Source organism: Colius striatus, chromosome 1 (genome assembly GCF_028858725.1).
Source record: "Colius striatus isolate bColStr4 chromosome 1, bColStr4.1.hap1, whole genome shotgun sequence".
Taxonomy (NCBI): domain Eukaryota; kingdom Metazoa; phylum Chordata; class Aves; order Coliiformes; family Coliidae; genus Colius; species Colius striatus.
Genome location: NC_084759.1, coordinates 147,939,142 through 147,963,871, shown reverse-complemented (window position 1 = coordinate 147,963,871; position 24,730 = coordinate 147,939,142). Strand labels below are relative to the sequence as shown.

The 24,730-nt window shown below is 34.9% G+C and overlaps 1 protein-coding gene across 1 annotated transcript; it reads left to right on the top strand.

Moving 5' to 3' along the window:
* The first annotated feature begins 34 nt into the window (after positions 1-34).
* NUP37 (nucleoporin 37) lies at positions 35-24,524 on the top strand. The gene is made up of 10 exons (XM_010196175.2): positions 35-106; positions 1,417-1,636; positions 3,811-3,935; positions 4,879-4,951; positions 10,889-10,983; positions 20,201-20,291; positions 22,123-22,304; positions 22,893-22,943; positions 23,314-23,407; positions 24,186-24,524. The coding sequence occupies exons 2-10, from the start codon at positions 1,481-1,483 to the stop codon at positions 24,297-24,299; spliced, it is 981 nt and encodes a 326-aa protein (XP_010194477.2). The 5' UTR covers positions 35-106; positions 1,417-1,480; the 3' UTR covers positions 24,300-24,524.
* The last annotated feature ends 206 nt before the right edge of the window (positions 24,525-24,730 follow it).

Sequence of the window (24,730 nt, the reverse complement as noted above, 5' to 3'; positions counted from 1 at the left end):
CCAACTACAGAGTGAGAGCTGTTGACCCGGAAGCAGAGAGTTCCTGCTTCTGGGGTGGGAGGTGCTGTTGGCGGGAAAGGCGGCGGTTACTGTGGGGCTGCAGAAGGTGCGTGTGAGGTGGGAGTAGGGGAGGGTCTCCCCGGCCCGGCGTGAGGGGGGAGCTTGGCCTGGTCGGATCCAGGAGCCGAGCCGAGGCTAAGGCTCTGTGCGGGTGAACCTAGGCCCTTACCGCGCCTGGGGAGCGGCAGCGCCGCGGAGTCGGCACAGCCTCTAGCAGTCTGGCTCAGGAGTAGCAGCTGGGCCCTGGAGGGAAAAGGAAGGGAGCAGGTTAAAGGAGGGGGGCGGACAGGAGGTAATGATCACCCACACGGCTCGGTTGCCCGATTTGTGTTTTCTAAAAGAATGAAGCTAACGGTGTTCTTGGTGTTGTCACTTTAAGCTAGTCTGGTGGGAAGGCTGAAAGGAAGAAAACTACAGATGGGGTAAAAAATTGCTTTTAGCTTTAGAAGTAGAGCTGTACAAGTTATACGGCTAAAGTAGTTATGTTAATTAGGTGGTTTGTCGTATTGATTAATAAATAAGTATTGCAACTGTGGAAAGCTTCTTTATCTCTCAGTGATGCCTGTGTCAAACCTGGGTGGCTCCCAAGCAAAACATCCAGTCTTGGATTCTGAGACCTCCAGATTACTAACACAGCAAAGTCTGTCAGAGATTTAAAGCTGTCTTTCCACGTGAGTTGTAATTAAAGGTCTGATTTCCCAAAAAGGCTGAAACTAGTGTCAAGTCTGTACTGGGGACTAAAAGGAGTGATTCTGAAATCGGTTCTGTATCTCAGCCTCTGTGTTCTAGCACAGGAACCTGATTTTCATGGAAACTGATTGAATGGAGCAAAGTACATATTCTTTGGTACACAGAGGTATAGCTGCTCTTTCTGCAGAGGTGTCACAAGTTTAAACCTTAAGAAGTGAACCATGGTTAAGTATGCATAACAATGTTCTCATTTACAGTTTTTCAGCTTTGATTAACTTTGCTTTTAGAGAGATGCACTCTTTAAAGAGGTACACCAGTAAAGAGAATGTGAAGGTAGTAACGTATCATTTCTTGTCATTTGGTTGAAAATGTTAAAATTAGGTGATTTTTCTGACATAAATTTCTTTTCTTGGTGTTGGGTTGGCAACAGTAGCACAAAATCTGGAGTCGTTGCTGAAGTCTGTAGAGACAACTTTGAATGTATGTTACTTAGGATAGTTTTAGGGGTTTTTTTGATGAAACTACATGCTGCATCTGAAAATAATGAACTTAAGGGCAGCATTTGTGTTCTTATGGGAAATTTTGATTTATTGTGCTATAAATGCTTTTTACATTTTTTCTTCATGCAAATAACTAATGCATGCTTTTAAAAACTTTTTTATGTAGGAATGTAGATTTTCATCCTGGAGAAGACATCACTTCTGTAACACCTTGACTTAGTCCAAAGAAAATGAAGCAAGATTCTACTAGAAATACCGCTTACACTCTTGATTGCGAAGATTATGTGCACGTGGTAAAATTCAGTCCATTTGATAGTGGAGATGCTTGTTCCCTCATTGCATATGGTGGCAATAATTACGTAGTTATTGGGACATGCAGATTTCAGGTTAGTTTGTGTTACTGTTGATTTTTTTATTAGTCACTTCCCAAAACTTACTTCACCAGCACCTCTACTGTACAAAGACCTTGGTCAATTTCCTGTTTTTTCCCCTCCCCATTTAATCAGGGGAGGATGTTATTTATTTATTACATTAACAAGACTGGAATATTTGTTCTTCAAGAAAATGTATTTATAAGTGTGTGCATAAAATACACATTGGCATAAATTACCACCCTTATGGTGTCATTTGGAGTAATGGAATGGTTTGGGTTGGACAGCAACTTAAAGATCATTTCAACCCCACCTGCCATGGGCAGAGACACCTTCCACTGGACCAGGTTTACTCAAAGCCCCATCCTACCTAGTCTTGAACATGCAGAGGTGAGATACCCACAGCCTTTCTGGGCAACCAGTTCCAGTGCCTCACCACCCTCACAGTGGAGAATTTCTTTCTTACATGTAATCTAAACCTACTCTCTTTCAGTTTACCTCTTGTCTCTTTCACTACACTCCCTAAATAGACTGCAAAGAAATCTGGAGTGCTGTACTGGAAGAGTAATCCCATTTTGGTGTCTCTTGCTAATGTTGGTGACTACTGTCTGGGGCATTAAGTTTGCAACTTAGGAAATATGTGACTTAATATTTGCTGTATGTTTTTCTTTCTTGTCACAGGGTAATTGTTTCCCTTTTTATACATTTATGTTTTATTCTATGTACATTTGCTATTCTAAAGCTTTCAGCTAACCTGTGAAACAGCAAAGATTACAACTTTAAACTTGAGTTCCAAAGTGTCTGTATTAATTTTATAGATATTTATTTCAAGGAAGAACTGTAAAATTAATACTTACTTTTTATTTCCCAATTGTTTTTATTGGAACTCTCTCACAGACTGTTAAAACCAGTAAAATGTCATCTTACCTTGAAGTTTAGAGTTATCATACCGTGAAGGTTTTTTAAATGTTAGCTACTGTGTACTGTAGATTTTTATACAGTTTAAAAATTTTTGAATTAGGATTTTTTTTTGCCTAGATGCTTGAACATAGGAGACAACTGTTATCTTTGGAATCTATTTTTAAACTTTTTTTTCTTCAACTCACTTCACTATTATATTGTGTCATTTTTATACTTTATCTAATATGAATAATAGCATAAGTGTTCTTATTATTCCCTAAACTTTTACTCTTGGAAGTTTTCTGAAAAGCTAATGCAAACCACAAAAACCTGTTGTCATATGTATTGAACGCTGTCTTGTTCCTAGTGTAGGCCTTGAAAAGAAACTAATTAAGATGTTGACAACCATTGGTACAAAGTAGTTTTTCTATAAATATTCATATCCTCCCTTCCATATGTAGGATTATTGAGGTAGGGTAAGAAAATGCTATTCTTGTTCCCTGCTTCAAGAAACATTGAACTCTGGATAATTTTCTGCTTCCTCAGCTATGTTCTTCCAATCCTTTACATTATGCAGAGAGCATCCAGAGTGGTTCATTATTTCAAAGCAAAATTGTGACATAGAGAAAATTTTGTAGAAATACCATTTGAGGTGCTGCTCCATTAGATGTTTTGAAAACTTTAAAGAAGTTGTCTATGGGTCAGCTGATTGACTGAGTCCACAAGCTCCGGTCTTGTTTTGTCTTTCTCACCATCCAGTGTACTCACCAGTGGGAAGAATACACAAATTAATACTTTTAATCGTATTGCATAACAGAGGGGACCTTTCTAGCTCCTGCTGTTTGATGAAAGTTGTTCTGGAAGTGCTAGCATTTTTCCATAGTGTAAAAACAACTTGGAGAGAATAGTTTACAAGATGTGCTTGCTTTTGTTCCTGTTGTTTCTTCTCATTGCAACATGTACTCACCATGCTGTTATAACTGTCTTTAGTTTTATCTGTGAAGGTACTACTTGTACAAAGAGTGAGCTGAGCATCTTTGTAGCTCAGTTCAGATTTTTATGGTCTGCCTTGACCTCTGGCTGGAGACTGCAATCATTGAGTGTATTTTTAAATAGTTACATATTTCAAGTTAGTTCTTTGTATTCCGGATTTTCACTTTGAGAGTGTTACAATCTAAAAAGATTCCAGATACATGTAACTTTGAAAGCCCTTCAATTTCATATAAATCTGAATTGTTAGAAGTCATCACAGTGTTGTTCTGTATTAGCTAAATATAATATTTCCATAGGAGGAAGATGCAGAAGTGGAAGGCATGCAATATAAGACACTAAGAAAGTTTCATCATGAAATCCGAGTTGATGCCATAGCATGGAGTCCAGAAACTAGACTTGATACTTTACCTCCCCAAATAAGGTATTTGTGCTTAATGAATATAAAGAATCCATATGTCTTACCTATTTTGCCAAATTCCTTAACATTGAACTAAGTTAAAAGCTTAGGAGTGAAGTGTAACTCTTTAGAAATGACTGACAAAGTCTCTGAACACTTCAGTAGAACATTTTCATTCTTGAGTGTCATTCCTTTCCTGTTTCTTTTGTTCTGCTTCTTGTGCCCCTTGCTTCTCACCCCCGTGAACTAGCAGTAAATATATTTTCCTTATTTGTTACTTTAATGGACCTAATCTGTAGTTAGTTCTTTGTACATCTGTTAAGAAGAAATTCTTTTAAGAACTTTACTAAGGATAGGACTATGGTAACAACCTGCATAATATGGACTGTTTCAGACTAGATCAGATGCTATTTGTGACATATTGAGGTGTAAATCTAGAAAGGTAGTTAGCTATTAAATATGCACTTCAGAATTAAAATACTCTCAACATCTTGTAAGCCTCTTCAAAATTACAGTGGCTGTTTACTGCTGCATTTTTGTACAGCCTTTTGTTCAAATGATGATAGAAATTGGTTTATTAATTAATTTTTCAGTATTTCAATACATTGATAATGAGATGTATCAATCTCATTATCCACTTTTTCCAAGGGAAGTTTCAATGGTAATTGTTAGAGACATTTCAGGTAAATGGTAGTTGAGACAGTTTTAGTTTTGTAAAATGTTTTGTGTTTCTTTTAATGAAAAAGTATTCTTGGAACTTGATAGGCACTATTTTATAGATAAGTTCCAATTATAACTCTGCTTGTTGCCAAATAAGAGAAGTTAAGATAGAAGATTTGGACTTTTAAAAACTTCAGATTTTCCTTTGCATGTCACTTTGCAGTTTTAAATTGAAGAAAAACTGATAAAAAGTCAACTACTGCAGTGTTAATTGACTAAGTGGCTTTTCTTTGTCTGTTGAGTGTAGATTTTGTACGGCGGCTTCTGATAGGAAGTTAAGGTTATTTACTTCAGATCTGCAGGACAAGAATGAATTTAAGGTAAGGACAGCTAAGCTGATTTTAAACTTCACTAAAGCTACATTTTTTTTTAATCTATAACTTCCCTTCTCTGCATGAGACAGAGCATTGATCTGTGACAGATCCTATATGCATCATCTCTAGGGAAGATCATTGTATATACCTTTCTCTCTTTGAAGTGGGAATAACTGATTATCAGCTTTGTGATGTTTTGATGTAAGAGTATTTATGTAACAATTTAACCAAACTGACGAAAAGCAAATAGAGGCTTATGGATGGTCTGAAATATAAATAGAATGTTCAACAGGTGAATTTCAAGTGCCAGGTTGGATAAGGTTCCTTTATATAGAGATGTGTTAAATTTTATATGGTGGTGGTTATTGGACACCTCTGTAAGAAAAGCAAATTTAGTAATTTCTCTTTCATGGGAAACTGGAAGTTGAAATTCTGTTTCAAACAGCAGAAAATCTAAAGAAAGAATGTTGAATTTACTACGTTGCTGCAGACAAGAACACTAAACATAGATATAAACAAAGGGAATGTCTACTTCAGATTCAATTTCACTTCCTCTTCTTTCAGTGTTGATGCTAGTGTTCTCAAATGAGTGATATAAAAGAAGTCAGGTCTAAATACTGTCTTCACTTAATGAGCTGAAGATTGATTTCCTGGAGATTTCTGTATTTGAGAGACATGGCAACTCTCATTTCACTTGGATGCAATATTATTCAAAGTTCTGCCTTTGAAACAATGTCCCAGTCCAAGTACTAATATTGATGAGATGATTGTGCTAACCAGTTTGAATTTGTTTTGCTGGGGTCTCAGACAGGAATAAACAAGGCTAATTGATAATAAAAAATCAAGGGAGAATGTTTCTTCTTTTTAAGGCTTTGGAATATGATCATGCTTCTTTTGAGGAGAATTGTGTATTTAGTATAAAGGAGGAAATAATAGACTTCCATTTGTGGTTTGGTAACTTCTATTAGTAAGCCAATGGTATTTGTCATACAGGACTAAGTGTCACTTATGTGGCCATGCTGATAATGGAATTAATAAAGGCATGGCATAAGGAGTAAAGATGAATGTTACTGAAAACCAGAACATGTTTTTATGAAAGAAAATCCTGGTTATATTACTTCATATTTGTGCATACCTTTCATTTCCTTCTTTCATGTTTGGTATGGCTTTGTCACCCAGGCAATGGGATAACTGACACAGTTATTGGGTGGCACCTCTGACAAAACATTTTGAAAAGTTCTGAATGCTCTTTGCTTGTGGGTTGATGTCTGCCATCCCTTATTAAAGCTGTCTGTATAATATCTGCCAGTTTTATGCTTTAATGTTAAGTTGTGAATTAAGTCTTTTAACTTAATCTAAAGTTAATAATCATGTATGTTTATTGCAATTTGAGAAATTTACAAAACTATTCAAAGCATGCAGAAGAATTAAGTCATTAATAAGAGTAGATAATAGATTGTTATTACATAGAAATAATAAAACATATGGATGAATCTGGTACTGCAGGGTCTATTCAGCTACATTCAGCATCTAAATGATTTTAGCAGACAGTCGTTCAGGTACCTTATTAATCCAAAACAAGTTTAAAAAAAAATCTGAGACATCTCTTGACTTCGGTGGACACTGGTTCAAAGCCACATGGATGTGTGGCTTTTTCCACACTTAATAAATATGAAAGCTGTTCATTATTTTTATTGGGATTGTTGAAGGATCAACAATTTTATGTGCTTTCATTAAAAATTGACCATGACAGCTGCGATAGTTACTTTCATACTTCTTCCTGTCCCTACATCATCTGGTCCTTAGCAAAAGGTAGTCTTTTATACCTTCCAAGAGCAGAATTCATGTTTATACTAGCTTTCACACTGTCCACATTGATATGGCATAAGGCCAGGCTTAACACTAGGAATTACCAATGGGATCTGCCATTTTGCTCATTAAGAACTAATTGCTTCCAAGGAGATAATTGATATTCTAACTTCACACAAACATACCTTTGATGATAATGATAATAAACTTTTAACATACATGTTCAAATAAACCAGTTTATTCTAAGGAGTATTATAGTAAGCTGTTTTTTTACTGAATTAGAATGAGATTACAAACACCACACTTTGGATATGTTCAAAATTATTGTTATTTTAAATGAGATTAATTTTTTCTAGCTTATTATCAATGCATGATCTATATTACAACCAGAGAAACAAAGAGGCAACTCAATAGCACCGTCTGCTGAGTGCTGTTTTTTCAGAGTAGAATTTCTGTGATAGGTTCTGTGATAGGTGATATTGTTCTGCCAGTTCTGACAAGATTCTTTTCTGCTATATAAACAAGACAAAGGACACTTTGAGACATATACTTCTAATTTCAGGGGAATTTATTGCACAGTAGCTTTGACTGGATGCCTGTAAATAAATTTGAAATGCCACATTTACATTTCCATTAAGAGGGCAGTTATTTTTCATATAAAAAGTTCATGGGAAAACTGATTTATCTACCCTTAGGCCTTCCTTCTACACAGAATGCTCTGACTTACAGTTATAAACTTAAACTGAAAAAGTATGTTCATTACATTAGAATAGAATTATAGAATGGTAGGGGTTGGAAGGGACCTTTAGAAATCATCTAGTCCAACCCCCCTGCAGAAGCAGGTTCACATCAAAATTACACATCATTACACATCAAAATAATTTTTTGTGATAGGTGGTGCATATAAGGACCACAGAGCATTAATACATCAGGTATTAGGCATTAGGATGAGGTATTTAGGCTGAACAGCAACAGCTGTAAGTACTAGAAGTTATTTGCCCTACAAAGAAACAAGCAATTACAGTAATTTAATTATTCAACTCCAGTTGATACGGATAACTGATATATAAGTTAACAAGATAATAAGTTGATATGAATAGATCCTCCAGTGTCTAATGTAGACAGAAAGATGATGTAATTGGATTTTTTTTCAGGTGAAGTTATCATGGATACTTCTTCCTTTTTTATACTACAGAAAGCTGAAGATCTTCTGGTGCTCAAGCAATACAAAAAAATGAGACCTGTTGGTGTGAATGTAACTGTAAAGCTATTAGCTTTGTTTATTCTGGCCCCATCACTGGAACTAACAGTGTAAAATTCATTAAGGATGTACTGAGACTGAGGAAAAAATTAAAATTCATATTGTGACTGGGTCAAGTTTTGTTTTTTAATCTTTTTACCTAACAGTGAGGAACTCACTAGTGAAACGCAAGAATATGGACTAATCTGTTCATGTTGGTAAAAATGTTGTCTTTGGGACATTCTTCTGGGGTTTTTTTTTTTGGTTTTGAGGGTCTTTTTGACAAAAAATATGAAAAATACTCCAGGCAATCATCTTAATTTCTTATATCTGAACAGTCATTGTACCTCTTGTCCAATATTTCTTGTCAAGAAAAACAGTACTACCTAACTCCAATTTAAAATATTTGCAAAATCTCAGATGTTCACAAATACTGGGTGAGTTGGCTTTCTATAAATTTTGACACAGTGATTTCTTAGTAACAGTCAGTTGATACCTTGGAAAAGCTATTTCATAAATCTGAGGTTGAACTCATGATGAACACATGGAAGACTTTGATCCATTGTACGGTGTACTCTTTACACATGGGATTTTCAAGAGAGGTACAAAATGTGCAAACACAGCTCAGGGAAGTATGTGATTACAGTAAAAATGTAATCTCTGAACATTTTGTCTTTTATAGTAAACAATTAGTATGTGTTGCTTCTGGAGGGATAGACAGAGTAATCTTACTCTGTTTTCCCAGTGGAAAAACTGTCTTGATGTAATTATCAACAAGGAACTGGAAGCATACTGAGTTTTCCATTACTTTGTCAACACAACTAATCCAAAATTTATGGGTTGGATCAAGCCCAGAACAACAAACAAAAGGTAAAATATGACTGATGGATCTTTGTAAAATCTTTTTCTTCTTTTGAGGTTTTCATCTGGAATTGAATTGTGGCTTTCTTCTCCTGCTTCAAATTTGGTATAATAAAAAGCATATTTCATCAGAACTGTGGAAGTAAAATGAGGCAGGATATTTGAATTCAGAATGCTAAAAATTTTCAAAAGACCTGGCATTTCTGTCTAAATAGTTTATCGTCATCTTAGGATGTATTGGTTCTAGTCTAAAATCCACTAGGTTTTAATAAAATTATGAGCTATTGGAAAAAAAAAAAAGTTGGCTGATCAAAATGTTTCTGTATTAAATTGATTAGACATTCATAAAATTTTTAGAGGGGGATTTAGTTATTGTGCATACTTGAGAACTAGTCTTTTTTTATTTTATCAGTTTGGCATTTTTTCCTCAAAATAGCTACACATAGAGAATGGATAGTGTGTTTTCCTTTCAGAAAACTGTGGAACAGGTTGTTTTCATTCAGCATTGTTTTCCTCTGCAACCTCTCCATGTCATGTTATTATCCAGAAGGTATTTTTGTCTCCTTTTTATGATACCTTGCTGGGCAAAACAAGCACAGCTGTGCCTTGAGACTAAACCAGTGGGACTGAAGAGGATGGAACAGTAACAGATATAACATTTGCCTGACTTAAAATTTTGAGATTTCTGCCAGAAAGAGCATAGACATATAGTTAGAGAAAATACATATAAATCCTCAGGTTGAGCAAACTGATATCTTAACTAGTTGCAGATTTTCTAATGAAATCAGAGATGATTTATTCATACATAGCCTCTGAGTAAGTGAATTTGAACTTGTAACTTAAACTTTGACTTGACTGTAAATGAGATGAGTTTTGCATGCTTGGTTAATGCTAAATGTGTGTAAGTTCTTTAACGTAGGCTTTTGAGGATACTGTAAACATCAAAAGATTACTGATAGCTGTAGATAAGTACAAAACAATAGTAGGAGAAAAAGCTGGTGTCTTGAGATAGTTGAAAAGCCTTTGAAGTGTGTAAAAAGTTGTTTTTTGTTACCAGTAAATAATTGTTCTCGGTACTTTGAAATAAAAAATGCCATGCTTAAGAACCTTCAGGTGAAAAGAATTGCACAGTAACAAGGTTCCCTTTGAAATTATTTCATGCTTTCTGGTACAACTGTAACTGTTTTTGACTGACAGCTCACATGTACCATGAGTGCTCATATCCTGTTGTTTGAGAATGATCTACTAATTCACAGTAGAAGAGTGCTTCCTATAGCCCATTTTCTGTCTTCTTCAACACAACAGCATGTAAAGTGGAGAGCACAGAGCACTGTGTCCCTGTTCTTCTCAAATGCTTAGTAGAAATTGTGCTTAGTTACTATGGTGTTTTATGGCTTCTTTGGTTTTACTTGTACTATTGTTCCTCATTTTTTAGTTTTGTTAAATTCATATTGTCTTCTCTTTTGTCTTCTTTCATTGTTGAGAACTTTTTCACTGTTTTGTTTTTTTTCTAAAGATAGCCTTTTGGTCTGCCATCTTTAGTAGACATATCTATCCTCTTAGGCAATTTGTGTGTTGATTGCTTGGAAGAGAGCATATACTGAACAAGTGGCTGCTTCCAGGAACACTTAGTAAAAGTTACTATTCAGAGATAAGAGGTACTTAACCAGTAATCAGAGTTAAGATATGTGGATCACGCATACATTCCTGCTCATTCTCCCCTTGCTTTGTGAGATTCACTTTACCTTCAAAATATAGTGGTTGAAAGGAGGATACAAAGTTCTGGTGTGGTTCACTGATCTCTGTCCAGCAAGAGCATCAAGCTGACCTCTGCAATTAACTGTAAGGAATAGTGGATTAGATATTTTCAATAACTCTGGTTACTGGTAAATACTTTTGTTAAAGCTATCATTTTACATGGAAGTTATCTTAACACTCATACATCTTTCCTTTAGTGGGTCTATTAATTACATTATGAACTGATGGAACAGTCAGCTTTAAGATTAAAAGTATTTCTTTTTTCTGGTTGACAGATATTTGATGGCCACTCAGATTACATTAATGATCTGGTGTTTGCTCCCAAAGAAGGTCAAGAAGTTGCAAGTGTAAGTGATGATCACACCTGCAGGTATGCATTTTGTTCAAAACATTATTGAAATAGTAGTGTTTGACATTTTTTCTGTGTATTTACTTCATATGCTTGCTTTTGTTTTCATTTGTTTTCATATGCTTTCATTTGTTTTTTATCATAGTCTGCTAACAAGTGGACTAGTCTTGTTCAGGCTGGCTTTTTGTAGGATGTGTGGGTTGTTTGGTTTTTTTCAAGGCAATATTTTGAGCTAACCACATACAATGTGAAGAAAATGAGGACAAGAGGCAATGGGTATAAGCTGGAACATAAGAGGTTCCAAAGAATTCTTCCAAGGAAGAATTTCTTCACTGTGAGAAGATGAAGATTTCTTCACTGGAACAGGCTGCCCATGTGTATTGTTGAGTCTCCTTCTCTGGGGACATTCGAAACCCACCTGGACGAGTTTCTGTGTGACCTACTTGTACACTGGTAGCTCATAATACCATGATTATAGCTGCTTGAAACACTTTTTTGTTTTTTTAGTTATTTGTAACTGGAAGTAAAAGCGAAACATGGTTAAATACTTTGAAAAACACTACGGTGTTGTAGTACAGGAGCTTTTCCTTATCTAAAGGTCCTCGGTCTTCCTCTTCCAGTAGTGCACATGAATCTGGAAAGCTGCTATTCTTATACCTCCATTGCAGCTCACAGTTGGATAGTTAAGGAGCTATTCTGTTTTTTTTCTCTGATTGTATGAATTGAATATTTTATATTTTACTACTGTCCATATTTCCAACAAAATCATTAGGAATAAATAGTTGAAATATATGACTTATTCATAGTTTGTGCTGATGTGTTTCTTATCCTTCATTTCTTTGTTGAATCTAAACTAATACTGAGCTTATTTAGCAAAGAGCTGTTCAATTGTGTGACCTTTTTTGGTTCATTTTATAAAATGATCAGTATTCCTGGGATGAAAGAGAACTGTTTTAAAATTAGCAGTCTAATTGTACTAAGTTAAAAGGAAATAAAAACTATGTATAATATCAAGATTTCAACTTAGTAACTCTGAAAGACATTTTATGCAGTAAACCATAAAGTCTTTGGTTAAAAGTCATGGGAAGTAAGTAGGATATTTTTGTGCTACTTGAGTTCTTATTTTTTCCATTCATGCATGTGGAACATGAAGACTTTTTTTATTGAACTTAAAGGTTACACTTTCAAAAGTAATGGAAAATGCATTCCTTGGGACTTACCAAAATCATTCCTTACTTACTGTGTAATTTGTTTCAACGGTAATGTAAGAGGAGTAAATCTTCTCCCTGTACTGAGTTTCTATCCTGGAAGTGTTCTCAGGATACATCATCTGTTAATACCTTTAGAATAAAGTTCTAGAACAATTAGTGCAAAAACACGAGGTTTTGAGTATTTGGGTATTGTTCTGTTGGAGTTCACTTTTATGTCTTAGTAAAGACAGTAGTACATAATATGTACAAACCTGCTTAGATCTTCCCTGGTTTTCAGTCAGTAGTAAGTTTATCAGAGATCTCTGAGGAACTCAAATTTTCAGTTTTCATTCACTAAGCAGTCTTGCCACAAGCTTCTGCAACAGATATATCAGAACTGAGTTCAGTCATTTTGGTTGGAAAACAAATAGTGTAAATCAGATACTGGTTATGTTCAGTGGTTTTACATTTAAATTGCTGCTGTATCGTTCAAGAATTCTTGTTACTTCTTGCTCATAGACTTTGTTGGCCTTGTTGGACACATGACACTTTTTTTCCCAGCTGTGAAGTAGAACTGAACTAAAAATACTCTTGCATAAAAATAATTGCAGTAGCCATCTGTTATATAGTTCTGAATGGAAGTGTTATGTACATTGATAGACAAGTGAAGAGGTGTTGGTATGTAAATATGCTGTACACGTTAATAGTTAAAATTCTCCCTGCAATAAGAAACTCAAAGCTAATAAAACATTAAAAATAATTACTTTTTTTCACAAAGACAACTTTGGAAGGTTTTTAAAACCCACCATGTCGCAGTGACTCACAACTGTATTTATAGTTGAGATCAAAATTCTTGTAGCTAAAAGATATACCTGCAAAGTTGATTGAAAAACTCAAATCCCAGGTCCTGTATATCATACATGACTTCGTTTTGCCCAAAGGATGACTATATCCCAAGGCAGATGAAAATGTTCACAAGCATAGTTAATTTATATCTTTGCTGTATTCCACTTTTTTATACATTTCATTATCCTTTGCTCTTAAAAAACAGAAAATAAAATAATTGTTAAGGTATGATTGCAAAACTGTAAAGGAAACTGATAAAAGATTGACAGAGGAAATGTCTAAAATAATTACTGTTATATTAAATAAAACTTTGTCTCAGTCTTAATTTGTAAGTCATACATGTTAACACATTGAGTACAAATGAAGTAAAAATAAAGTAAACACCTTGTGTATACATTTAAAAAATCAGATTTAGGATGTTTATACATTTCTGGTGAAAGCTAAACTTGGTCATGGCAGAAAAGTAAATAACTTCTTGGATTTAATCTAGTTGCTTTCCTTTCTTTACACTCTACCTTTCATATAATTGTTTCAAAATTCTATATAATATTTGGATGTAATTAAAGTGATTTTCCTTGTCCATTTCTTGGTATCATAAGAGCATTCACATCTGCATTAAATGTAGGAACACGTGCATCCAGCATTGCTAATGAGAACTGTGCGTGCCACTCACTGCACACCACACTTTAAAAAAAAAACAAAAACTTTATTGCTGTCTTTTTCTTTGTGATTTGGAAACACAAGATAGGAGGCTGCAGGGTTTCAGATGTACAAATCATTTTGTTCTGATACTTAATGAAGCCTCTGCAAAAAGAACAGAGGAAATGTTTGGAAAACGACACAAACTTAACAGACACCCCTTTGCTGTTGGTAGTTTTTGACACTATCTGATTTTTCTTGAATTACTTCATGCAAAATACCATTCTGGTAAAACCCACTAGTCTCACATAGCCTGCTCAAAATTAACCTCTGATTGGTAAAAGGCTAATTTAATATTATTGATAACCAATTCATACTCCATCCTCATATTGAACCGAGATTACTGACAGTGTCAGGCCCTTAATAATGGCAGCAAGGCAACTTATGGTCATCAAGTGCTGGATTGGATTGTATTTTAGAAAACTTTAAAGGAGTTATCTATAACTTTTGCTTCCTGTCTCTCTTTTTGGTTCAGTTTTTTTGAGTTTTCAGTTTTTTACTCCTTAAACTACTTCCTCTTGTTTTGTGTGTGTGATATAAATGTACAATTGACTTACCTTCTACTTTATCTGTGAGAGGAGTTGCTCTTAGATTCCTTTCTGGATTCTGTTCAGTTGCTTGTTCTGTGGCTCCTGTTGCTTCATTAAGAATGACTTTGTGAATTTATTTATCTGCCACTGTGGAGTTCAGCCTTCTCTGTTGCACACACTGCAAATATCAGTCCATCAGAAGGTTAGTTTTACTCCCCAGACGGAGATTTGAGGAAAAGGTTTGATATCACTAAAAACTAAATTAACTAGAGTCTCAATTTTTTTTTTACTGTTTTGTCTATTTTTAGGGATTTTTAATCTGTAGTGTTATTTGTTTACAGGGTACTGCTGTATCTTAGTTATTTTGTGTAGGTCTTTCTCTAGCCAAAACAAAGGAAAGCCAATGGTAACTCTTATTTGAGTTTTTCTTTGTCTTGTGTTCTTTAATGTGTTGCCAGCGCTTCAGTCTTATCTTGTTAATTCAATAAATATTTCCTTCTTTGGCTGTATTGAAAGCTGATGTTCTCACTTATTCCTGCCTCCAAAATTATGTTTTATTTGTATCTTCGCATTCCCAGTGCACTCAATTATGGATTTTGCCAAAATTTTTTAAAAAGGTGTATAGTTTCATGTTGTTCTATCTTCTTGTTGTATGATTGAGTTCCCCAGTGTCTCTGTATATAAGAAATTTTATATCAAAAAACTTATTCTTTCTGAGGCATGCCAATCACAGTTATCAAGCTAGTTATGCATTATAGTTGATAAAAATAAAAGGAGAATCTTGGATTATTTTCAAGAGTCTAGTCTTTGACTCTGAATACATTTTGTATGCATCCCTGTATGTCCCCCCATTACAGATAAAACGATTTCTCTTACACTTTACAGCCATGACATGGGTATTAACCAACAACTTCCGTTGTACTTTACAATCACTATGAAAGTATTAACTGGTTTCCTGTTACAGTATACAGTCAGCTTAAAACAATTTAAAATCACTTTCTGAATCAAAAGTTTGTAACATTTTTTTAGTCTGGACTTCAGTGTAGATAAATAAGCCTTTAGTTAGGAAGTCTTCAAAATATGCACACAAAATGGTAGCCATTACCCGTGTGATGCATTATGACTTATATTAAGGGTCACACAGTCCTAGAACATAGTCTAGCCTATACATTGTTTTTTAAATAGAAAACAGTGCATTAGAAAAGTTTAGCAGTGTTTGTTACTATGTTTTACGATGTAGTAGTTACCATGTATTACCATGTCTGCTCCCTCCCAAATCACCAAGATGATCAGGGGACTGGAACATCTTTCATAGGAGTAAAGGCTGTGGGAACTGGGACTGTTTGGTCTAGATAAGAGGAGACTGAGGGGAGATCTTATTAACATTTACAAATATCTAAAGGGTGGGTGTCAGGAGGTTGGGACATCCCTTTTTTCTATAGTAGCTAGCAACAGGACAAGGGGTAATGGGATGAAGCTGGAACACAAAAAGTTCCACTTAAATATAAATAAAAAAAAAAACTATTTTACTGTGAGGGTGACTGAGCAGTGGCACAGGCTGCCCAGAGGGGTTGTGGAGTCTTCTACCTTGGAGGTCTTCAAGACCCACCTGGACATGTTCCTATGCAACTTGATGTAGGTGAACCTGCTTCTGCAGGAGGGTTGGACTAGATCTCTAAGAGTCCCTTCTAACCCCTACCATTCTATGATTCTATGATTGAAGAAAGTCGTTGGCAGAATTGTAGTGGAGTTTCTAAGTAACAGCCATACCACAGAAGCATTTAGTTTTACACCTACATTGGAAACAATAAGCTGATAGAACTCTTAACTAGCTTTTCATTGGTTGAAAGGATACAACTGAAGCTTCACATTTTTGCAAGAATACTGTTTAGTCCCTGGCTTTGCTTCAGATAACTTTAAGGGTGTTTCAGTAGTAGTTTTGTATCTGTCTTGGAAATATTTCTGAGTGGGCATATTCTGAAATGCATATTAACAAAGAGCAGTCAGTTGAGACACTTGAGGTGGTAGTACATATACAGCTCCCCTGCCTCTCCCACTTCTACCACATTGCAGGAGGTAATCAGAATTATATCCCACAGTTACCAGTGAAAAATAGACCAATGCTTGCATATCCAAGTAAATATTACAAGAAGCTAGAGATAACATGGATTTTAATGCCAAAATACAAAATATTCTAATTACTAATTCTTTAATAATATTGATACTTCCTTTGACCACCAAAAGAAAATGGTCAACAATGGTCAACTTTCTGAAGTGTATTTACACATTTACTCTATGAAAAGGCTTTTATTTCATGGATCAAAAAAAAAGCGAAGTTGAATGCTTCACAGACACAAATTTAGGAGCTATATGCTGCATCAGGAGATAGTGTGAGACAGTTGTGCCTGGTGAACTAGTGCTGGGCAGTACAGATGAAGTTCTCCCCATGCAGCCACTTTGGTGGCTCCTTTTGCACAGTTTCATGACTAGGGAGTTCTGCTACCTAAATCTGCTATAGATTCTGCAGCAGTGAACTGTTAGTGGGACAGTGCATTAGCTGATTTATAAAAAATTATTTATTTTGTCAGTAAAATAAAATAATTTACTAGAAAATATTACACCTTTCTCTTCTTCTGGACAGCTAAAGGGAATTTCTACAGTTCCACTTAAGCCTTATGTTCTTTTGTGTCCTACCTGGTATCCTCATCAGGTCTTTGATAATCACCTCCCTGTGGAGTTGGCAGAAGCCCTGAGACAAGGCCAGTGTTGGTTGTATTCTCCACAGTGTTAACTAATCTCTGCACTTCCTTTTTTTTTCTCTGAGATCCTTCTCTTCCCTCCTTGTGCTCAATGAGGAACAACTTCACTCTTTGCCTTCGTTATGTGATCTCTGCAGTTGGAATCTCTCCCTTCTTTTCAGGGGTGACAGCGATTTACTCCCACATGAAATATGTCTGATGGAGATATAAAGAAACATCAGCAAGGGATATTTAAGTTAGGTATTTTAAAACAAACAAATAAACAAAACCAAACAACAAAAACATGTTGGGCACTTTTAAGAGTAGGTCAGACAGTAATCTGTGAGTAATGGTTCAAGATCATACTTTGTGGCTGGGAATGGTATCGGATGTCAACGTTTGTTCTAGCACATACCCCACCACCCCACTCACTAAAATTATTGGAAATCTTGTGTTGAAATAATTCACTTTTTTACTTCCATCTTCTAGGGATTTGAGGAATGCCTGAAGGTTACAAGATGATTTGTTCTTTTACTATTGCTAATGATGGTTTTTATTCAGTTGGGATTTATTTTTTTCTCTCTAGTTAGAATTACACAGAATATAGACAGTGAAAATGGAAAATAAGGATAATCTCTGTCGCCCCAAGACAGGTTTTCAGATGTCCTAATGAATACTTTGCTGAGCTTTATTAAAGTCCATTGTGTGATAAAATTACTGCGCATATGTAGCATGTCATTATCTGTATTCATTCATATAACACACAATACAGTTATTGTAATGTAGTTCGAGTATTGGCATACTTTGAGACAATTGCTGCTGTCATTTGTTTAATCATAGGTTGTGAGAAACAAGAGAAATATACTTCAAGAATTGTCTGTAATGGCATTTGCAACTAGCTGTATTTTGTTAATTTTTGCGAGCACTGCTATATATAATTTCTCAGTCTTTAGTTACTTAAAAAATAGTTTACTGAAAAGATTATATATTATTTTTGAGGCTTTCCATGATTCAAACTTTGGCCATTGTTTCAGTTGTGGTTATTCAAACTTCTCACCTTTAAAACTTATTGTGGAAGCTTTTTTAAATACCAAAAGATCCCACCACAAATAACAAATCAAAACAACAACATTTGGTGAGGGAAGGAGGGGAAGTAAAGGGTGACACATTTCAGGGTTACAAGATAGGAGGATGTTGGGAGAAAAGTAGACACTAGTTTGCTTTGGTACAACATCATGGTATTGTTAATGAAGTTTCAAGGGCTTTGAATGGTAGATAAAATGCTCAGTCTTTTTGGATTGATTTCTCATTCTTTTTAGATTGATTTATGTGATAGGAACGTGGACAAAAACTAGAGAGGTTTTTTAGCATCTGCAGCTGATTTGGTTATGATTACTGAGTAACTGAGTAACTTAAATTCAGTTTGGCTAAATTTTTGGTCTTTGCACATTTTTTACTTGGATTAGTCACAAAGAAATATTGAAAAGAGTTAATTGAATACATATGTAATTGTAAACTTCCATACCAGCATGGACTAGATGCATTCAATATCTATTTTGTTATGTATTGCCTGGTTTGTTATCACCAAAGAAAGAAAATTTAAGATGGGCATTTATCCTTTTTCTCCCTCTTCTATACTGTTTGTTACTAACAACCTTACAATTCTTACAAAGTAAGAGATAAAAGTCTGCATTTTGGAAATAACAAAGTTAGGGAGGTAGAAAGCATAAATTTCTGTTTCAACACCTAATAACCTCACTCACTTCAGGGAAGGAAATATGATGGCATGCTCCTTTGGCCAAAATGATTCACTGTCTTCTGTTATATCATAATTTTCTCCCTGCACAGTAAATACACATGGAAAGTGTTGATTTGACTTGGACAAATCTACAAGGCAAAATTTTTGGCAGTAGAAGAAAGTATTGTGTGTTTCTAAATTACCTAATCAAGCAGATATTTCATTTTTTAAACACTTGTCAGGTTTTTGTTTTGACTTTTTTTAATAAGGACACTGATTCTTCAAGATTAGAGACCTAGTGTTTTCTACAGGGAGAACAAATATTTGATCTGTTGTGGTTTGGCATAAGAAAACAACATTGTTCATTAAATATATTTACTTTATTCCCATATATTTTGTCTAGACTTATGATGTATTATTTAAGAGGGTTTTTTTAAATTTCTTAAATATAAGGCTCTAAGCACCCTGGTGAGATATAAACTGAAAAAGTCTGGAGGAAGTCAGCAAAAATCCTCTAGAATAAACAGTAATAGTACTTAGCTACTCATCTAACTCAAAAGACTGGGCAGAACACTACTTGAAAAATTGTCTGTTTCTAAGGTTTTGTGTGTCAGGGAGGAAGGATATGTGTGTACGTTTCAGTGTGCACATGCATAGAAATAGGGTGCAGCCTCGTGACTCAAACTGGTGGTCACAACTGTGATGTCTTTGTCCTACAACTGAGCTACTGGTTGTGTAGGAAAACAGGTTCAGCAAGGGCCATGAGATAAAATAGTCTCTGGTTTGGTTTTTTTGCATTTTGTAAACAAAGAAGCTTCATGGCTTATTAACGCTCATATCAAATGCGTCCAAAGAAAACTCGCCCATTACCTAACCTTTTTCTGGTGTTTCAGCACACACTTCTCTGTCAGTCCATATTGACTAAATATTGGTGATTTAAAATTTTTAACTTCTTGACATGTACTGAAGGTGTTTCTAAAGTAAAAGATTTAAACTAGCACATGTGATTTATTTGTTGAAAGGTTGCCAAGACCCTTTATGGGTTAGTGTTACCTCTGCTGTAAATCCTTTTGTTTGCTTTAGCTTCATTATTTCCATTACTCAATCTTAGCAGGAAAATGGAAATTCCTATATTAGACAAGCAAAATACTTTAGTGCATGGTCCTATCCTTTCATGGCAATGTGGATGATTTAAGTTTCTTGGTACTTCTCTAGGATAACTATATCAGCTAGACTATCACTGACCCTCCTGCTTTGTATTTTCATAGTTTTTTATGGTATAGTATGAAGGCTGTAGTGTCATGAAGCTGAAATATATTATCTAGGTTTCACATCTAGACAGCTAAACTTGTCGAACTATTTGGATATCACCTTTCTAAACAGGGGCTCTGCATAGTTCATCAATGTTAATCTAGGTTATCTTCAGCATTTATAGTCAAATGGCAATAAATAGTTTAATACTTTACTGCTTTTTGTTTGTTTGTTTGTTTGCTTTAGGGTCTGGGATTTGGAAGGAAATGAGAAGGCCCATTTTGTTTTACGTTCTCCTGGAATGAGTGTTTGCTGGCATCCTGAGGAGGCTTTTAAGGTTGTGTTTACCAACTCTTTACCCTCACCACCTTTAAAATAACACAATTTTTAAAGGTTTAGGGTTAACCTAAACTATGAATGTTTGATGGCGCAGTAAGATTTAAGTTTGATGAGCTAGTATATGTTGTAAATGGATATTGGTTGGATATGCTACTGTGAAGTCACTGGAAGTGAATTCTCATTTCCATTCTTATCATTTTAACCTCAGTCCCACACTCCTCCCATCAGAAATATTCCTTCTTACATGATGATTACATATATGAGTTGTTGTTGATAACTATTTGCATATTAAGTTATAGACACCAGAGAAAGGTTCAAATTTTTCCCACTCATGGTAACACGATTCACCAATAGCTCTTATAAGGACTTAGACTCTTAATAATAGACTCTTGTAAAGCATGCCAAGTTTTGAAAAGTATCTGTTTGAAGTTAGGAAGGGATTTTTTTGTTCTTGTTCTTGCTCAGAAGTTACAAAATATGTGCTGAAACATGAAAACAAATGAATAAACTGATTTTATACTTATCTGTTTGTTTTACTGGAGAGGATTAATCACCTGATATATACCAAAATATTCAGATTCATTAATGGTCTGGTCCTTGCAATCTCAGATTTATTACTTCTGTTGGGACAATCAATATCTGCTTTAAGCAGCTACAAATAGCTGTTGATGTTACAACAAAAACACACACTTAAACTGAGAAAAGCAGTCAAAAAAGGTATCAAAATATTTACATAGCAATAGGGAAGAAGGATCTCTATTCATATCACACTTTCCATCAATAGCAATATCCAGTCCTTACTAAGAAAACCAGGACAACTGTTGATTCAGGTGGTATTCCAATTGAATGTGTTTGCTACTGCTTGCTACTGGACGACTTTGTTAGCACAGCAAAATTGCTACATTTGCCTAAAAATGCTGCAGTATTACACCAGTCTACATATTAGCTTGTCTTTTCTTTAACCCTTACGAAAGAGTAGGCACAAGATTTATTTATTCTTAAGAAAAACTCCTTGAAAAAGCTGGTAAAACTTGACAGACTTAATAGTTGCTGAAAAGCTTATTGTAGGTCAAAGTGCTTACTGCACCATGTGCTTCTGTTTGCAGAAAAGCATATTTTGGTGACAGCTCTATTTCTAAGCAATTTGGATGTTATTTGAGTATTGTTTTTAATGCTTCTTTGCCTTCCTTCATTATTGCTCACAACTATCTGCGAACTATCATGCAGAAAATCTCTTCAATCATTTAATCAAGAAGCTTATTCTACAATACCTAATAAACAACTACTTGAATATATTACTTTAATGAAAAAAAACTTTAGATAAAATCTGTTGCAAACTGTTATGGGATGAAGTAAAAGATGTTATGTAAAACCAGTAAGCATGAGTCCAGGTTTTAGTTACACTAATTAATACTGGTTTGGTTTTTTTTTATAAAGCATTATGTCTGTCAGTTCTTTGTACACAGAATAGAAACTTTTTAATTTTAAAAGAATAACTTTTAACAGTTCCAAAAGCACAGTGCATTGGTAGTGAAGAACGTGGACTTCTAAGGACCACAATTACATGCATAGACATCTAAAGATATATATAGATCAAATAATGTAATCATCACATATAACAATGTGACAGTAGTATAGATTAAAGTGCTGTTTATTTATTGGTGGCAGAGCGTTTAGGAAAATATTTTCTGGTACAAAGAGAAACTTGTTTCCTATTTTAATAGTATTCATATTTGCTTGAAAGTATGCTAGGTTTGCTATCAAGTAGAAAAGATACTGAGATTCATTATGTGCCAAATTTTCAACTTTCTATTAATTTCTCTTAACAGCTGATGGTCGCAGAGAAGAATGGCACAATACGATTCTACGATCTAATTACTCAACAGGCCATTCTGTCCCTAGAGTGTGAACAAACGCCACTGATGTCAGCAGACTGGTGTTTCAAAAATACTCTTAAAATTGGAGCAGTTGCTGGAAGTGATTGGCTAATCTGGGATATCACTCGCTCCAGGTATTGTTAGACAGAGAGTCATAGAATGGTAGGCATTGGAAGGGACCTTTAGAGATCATCTAGTCCAACCCCCCTGCAGAAGCAGGTCCACCTAGATTGGGTCGCACAGGAATTATTCTCTTTTTCAGCAGCTCATGAGATGTGTCTGCTGACATAGCACTTAAATGCACTATAAATTATATCACCTATTCAATGAATTCATCAGGAATTGTAAAATCAATACAGGTCATTCCCTGGAATTCGTTGTTTCATCTTTATCTATCAATATTTATCTGTGAAAAACAACATTGTCTTTTTGTCCATTTGAGACAGCCTCTCGATACTGTTTACCCCTCACTGTAAGCTTTATGTGTTTGTTAAAATATCATTCTAAGTCATAGATAATTACTGAACCATAATAAATGGGATAACTACTTCAATTTTCCTACTCCAAATTGAGATGTAAGCTGCAGCTCTGGTTTTTCCCCCATCTTTTTCACAGATAGCAGACAAGGTGTCTCCTTCACTGTTTCAATGATACATGCTTTTGGTACTTACATTATGATCTCTACTTGTTTGTGGAACAGTTTTTTACCCTGTCTGTTTTAGTTATCCACAGGATAAGAGACCTGTCCATGTTGATCGAGCCAGATTATTCAGGTATAAGTGTTGTTTCTGTTCTGTGGATTTTGTCTATATAAATATATCTATATGCAAGCAGTTGTGAGTTTAGGAACCTTTTTGTATCTCACTTAAGTATTTTTAAGAGGGACTTAGTCCATAAACTTTTAAAAACTTGTGAATGATGTATGTGTAGCAGTCCCACGATTTCTTTTCTGTTTTACAACAACATGCATATGGGGCTGCAGGTGGCAAATCACGTACAAGCCATTTCTCTGAATTTATTTCTGTGGTGTTAGTGGAATATCAAAAAGCTTCATTCAGTCAGCCACAAGGGAGAGACTCCGTTTTGTGTGCACTTCTGATAGTCCAATAGGGAGATGTAAAAAAATGTTAATTTTATTCATAGGTGGTCCCGAGTGAATGAAAATCTGTTTGCAACCACTGGATATCCAGGAAAGACAACTACTCAACTGCTTGTTCATCATTTAGGACATCCCCAGGTAAATTTTTGAGTTCAGCTTTTAACCGGAGTTCTGTCTGTTTTCTTCAAATTGGGTTTATAAGTAACGAAAAGCTACAATTAAAAACTAGCCCAAACCATTCAGAAATGCTGCTTGGTCTGCCTGTGTTATTTTGTTCTGTGTCGTCCACTTGCTGTTTTAAAAGCTGTTTGACCTATATATTTTACTTTGCTTTTCCGTATTCATGCTAAGGGAAAGAAAAACCTATTTAACATGCCATTGAATACATTTTTCAGTATTTCCAATTTTAAAGCGGCTAAAAACAGCTTCTTGTGTATTTTACAGGTTTGAACTAATTATATTTTAATTCCTTAATGAAAATATATTCAAAGCTAATGAATGAAAAGCATGGGAAATATTTCTGTTCTGCTGGAGTTTGTATACATTTATAATGCTTACAGTAAGAATATTACCTCCAAACATACTAGTTGTGAGTGCGCTTAAGTGTCAGGAAGTGATTTCATTAAAAAACGGTTCCTAAGTTTGAAAATATACCTTCAAAATAATAATAATGAAAATATTTGGAACAATTGATTATTATGGAATACTTTACTGTATCTTACTTAAATGTAGTAAGCAGCTACTGCAACCAAGTAGGAGATAATCAGATTTTTTCAGTTGCCTCTCTGTTGTATTTTAACTATGTGATAGAGAATACTAAATCTATGGTATTTGTCTATGCAATTTGGTGTATTTGGTATTGAAATCATTTATATGATAAGTTGTATTGATATTTCTCTTTTTATTTTTTTTAAAGCCCATTCTTACTGGTACTGCAGCTGTAGGATCGGGTTTGACATGGCATAGAACTCTTCCACTATGTGCAGTCGGAGGAAATCATAAGATTTTCTTCTGGGTAACTGAAATGTAAAATAGGCGTTTGGCTTAATATTAAACTTTACAGCATGATATCTCTTTTCTAGTAAAACAAACGAGTTTACTATTTGTACTGATATTTCTTCATTTGGAGAACATATGAAAAGGAAGAAGTAAAATATGAAACATTTGTGCTTGCTTTTTAGCTGGCAAATACAAGAGCTTTTGTAAAATCACTTATGACACATCTGATACTTGGTTACTTCCCTTAAAATAAAATGTACCCTTTTTTAACATTGTATTCAGTGTGAACTCAATTCTTAAAAGTGTTCTTTTAAAAGACATTTTGTATCCAGCAATCTCAGCCCAGCATTCCCACTCCATTAACACAACTGAAATACTTTGAAATTGTCCAGAGCACCTATAGAATTAGCTCCTGTCTCTGACTTAACATTCCCAGATATCACTGTAAGGAAGAAATGCAAT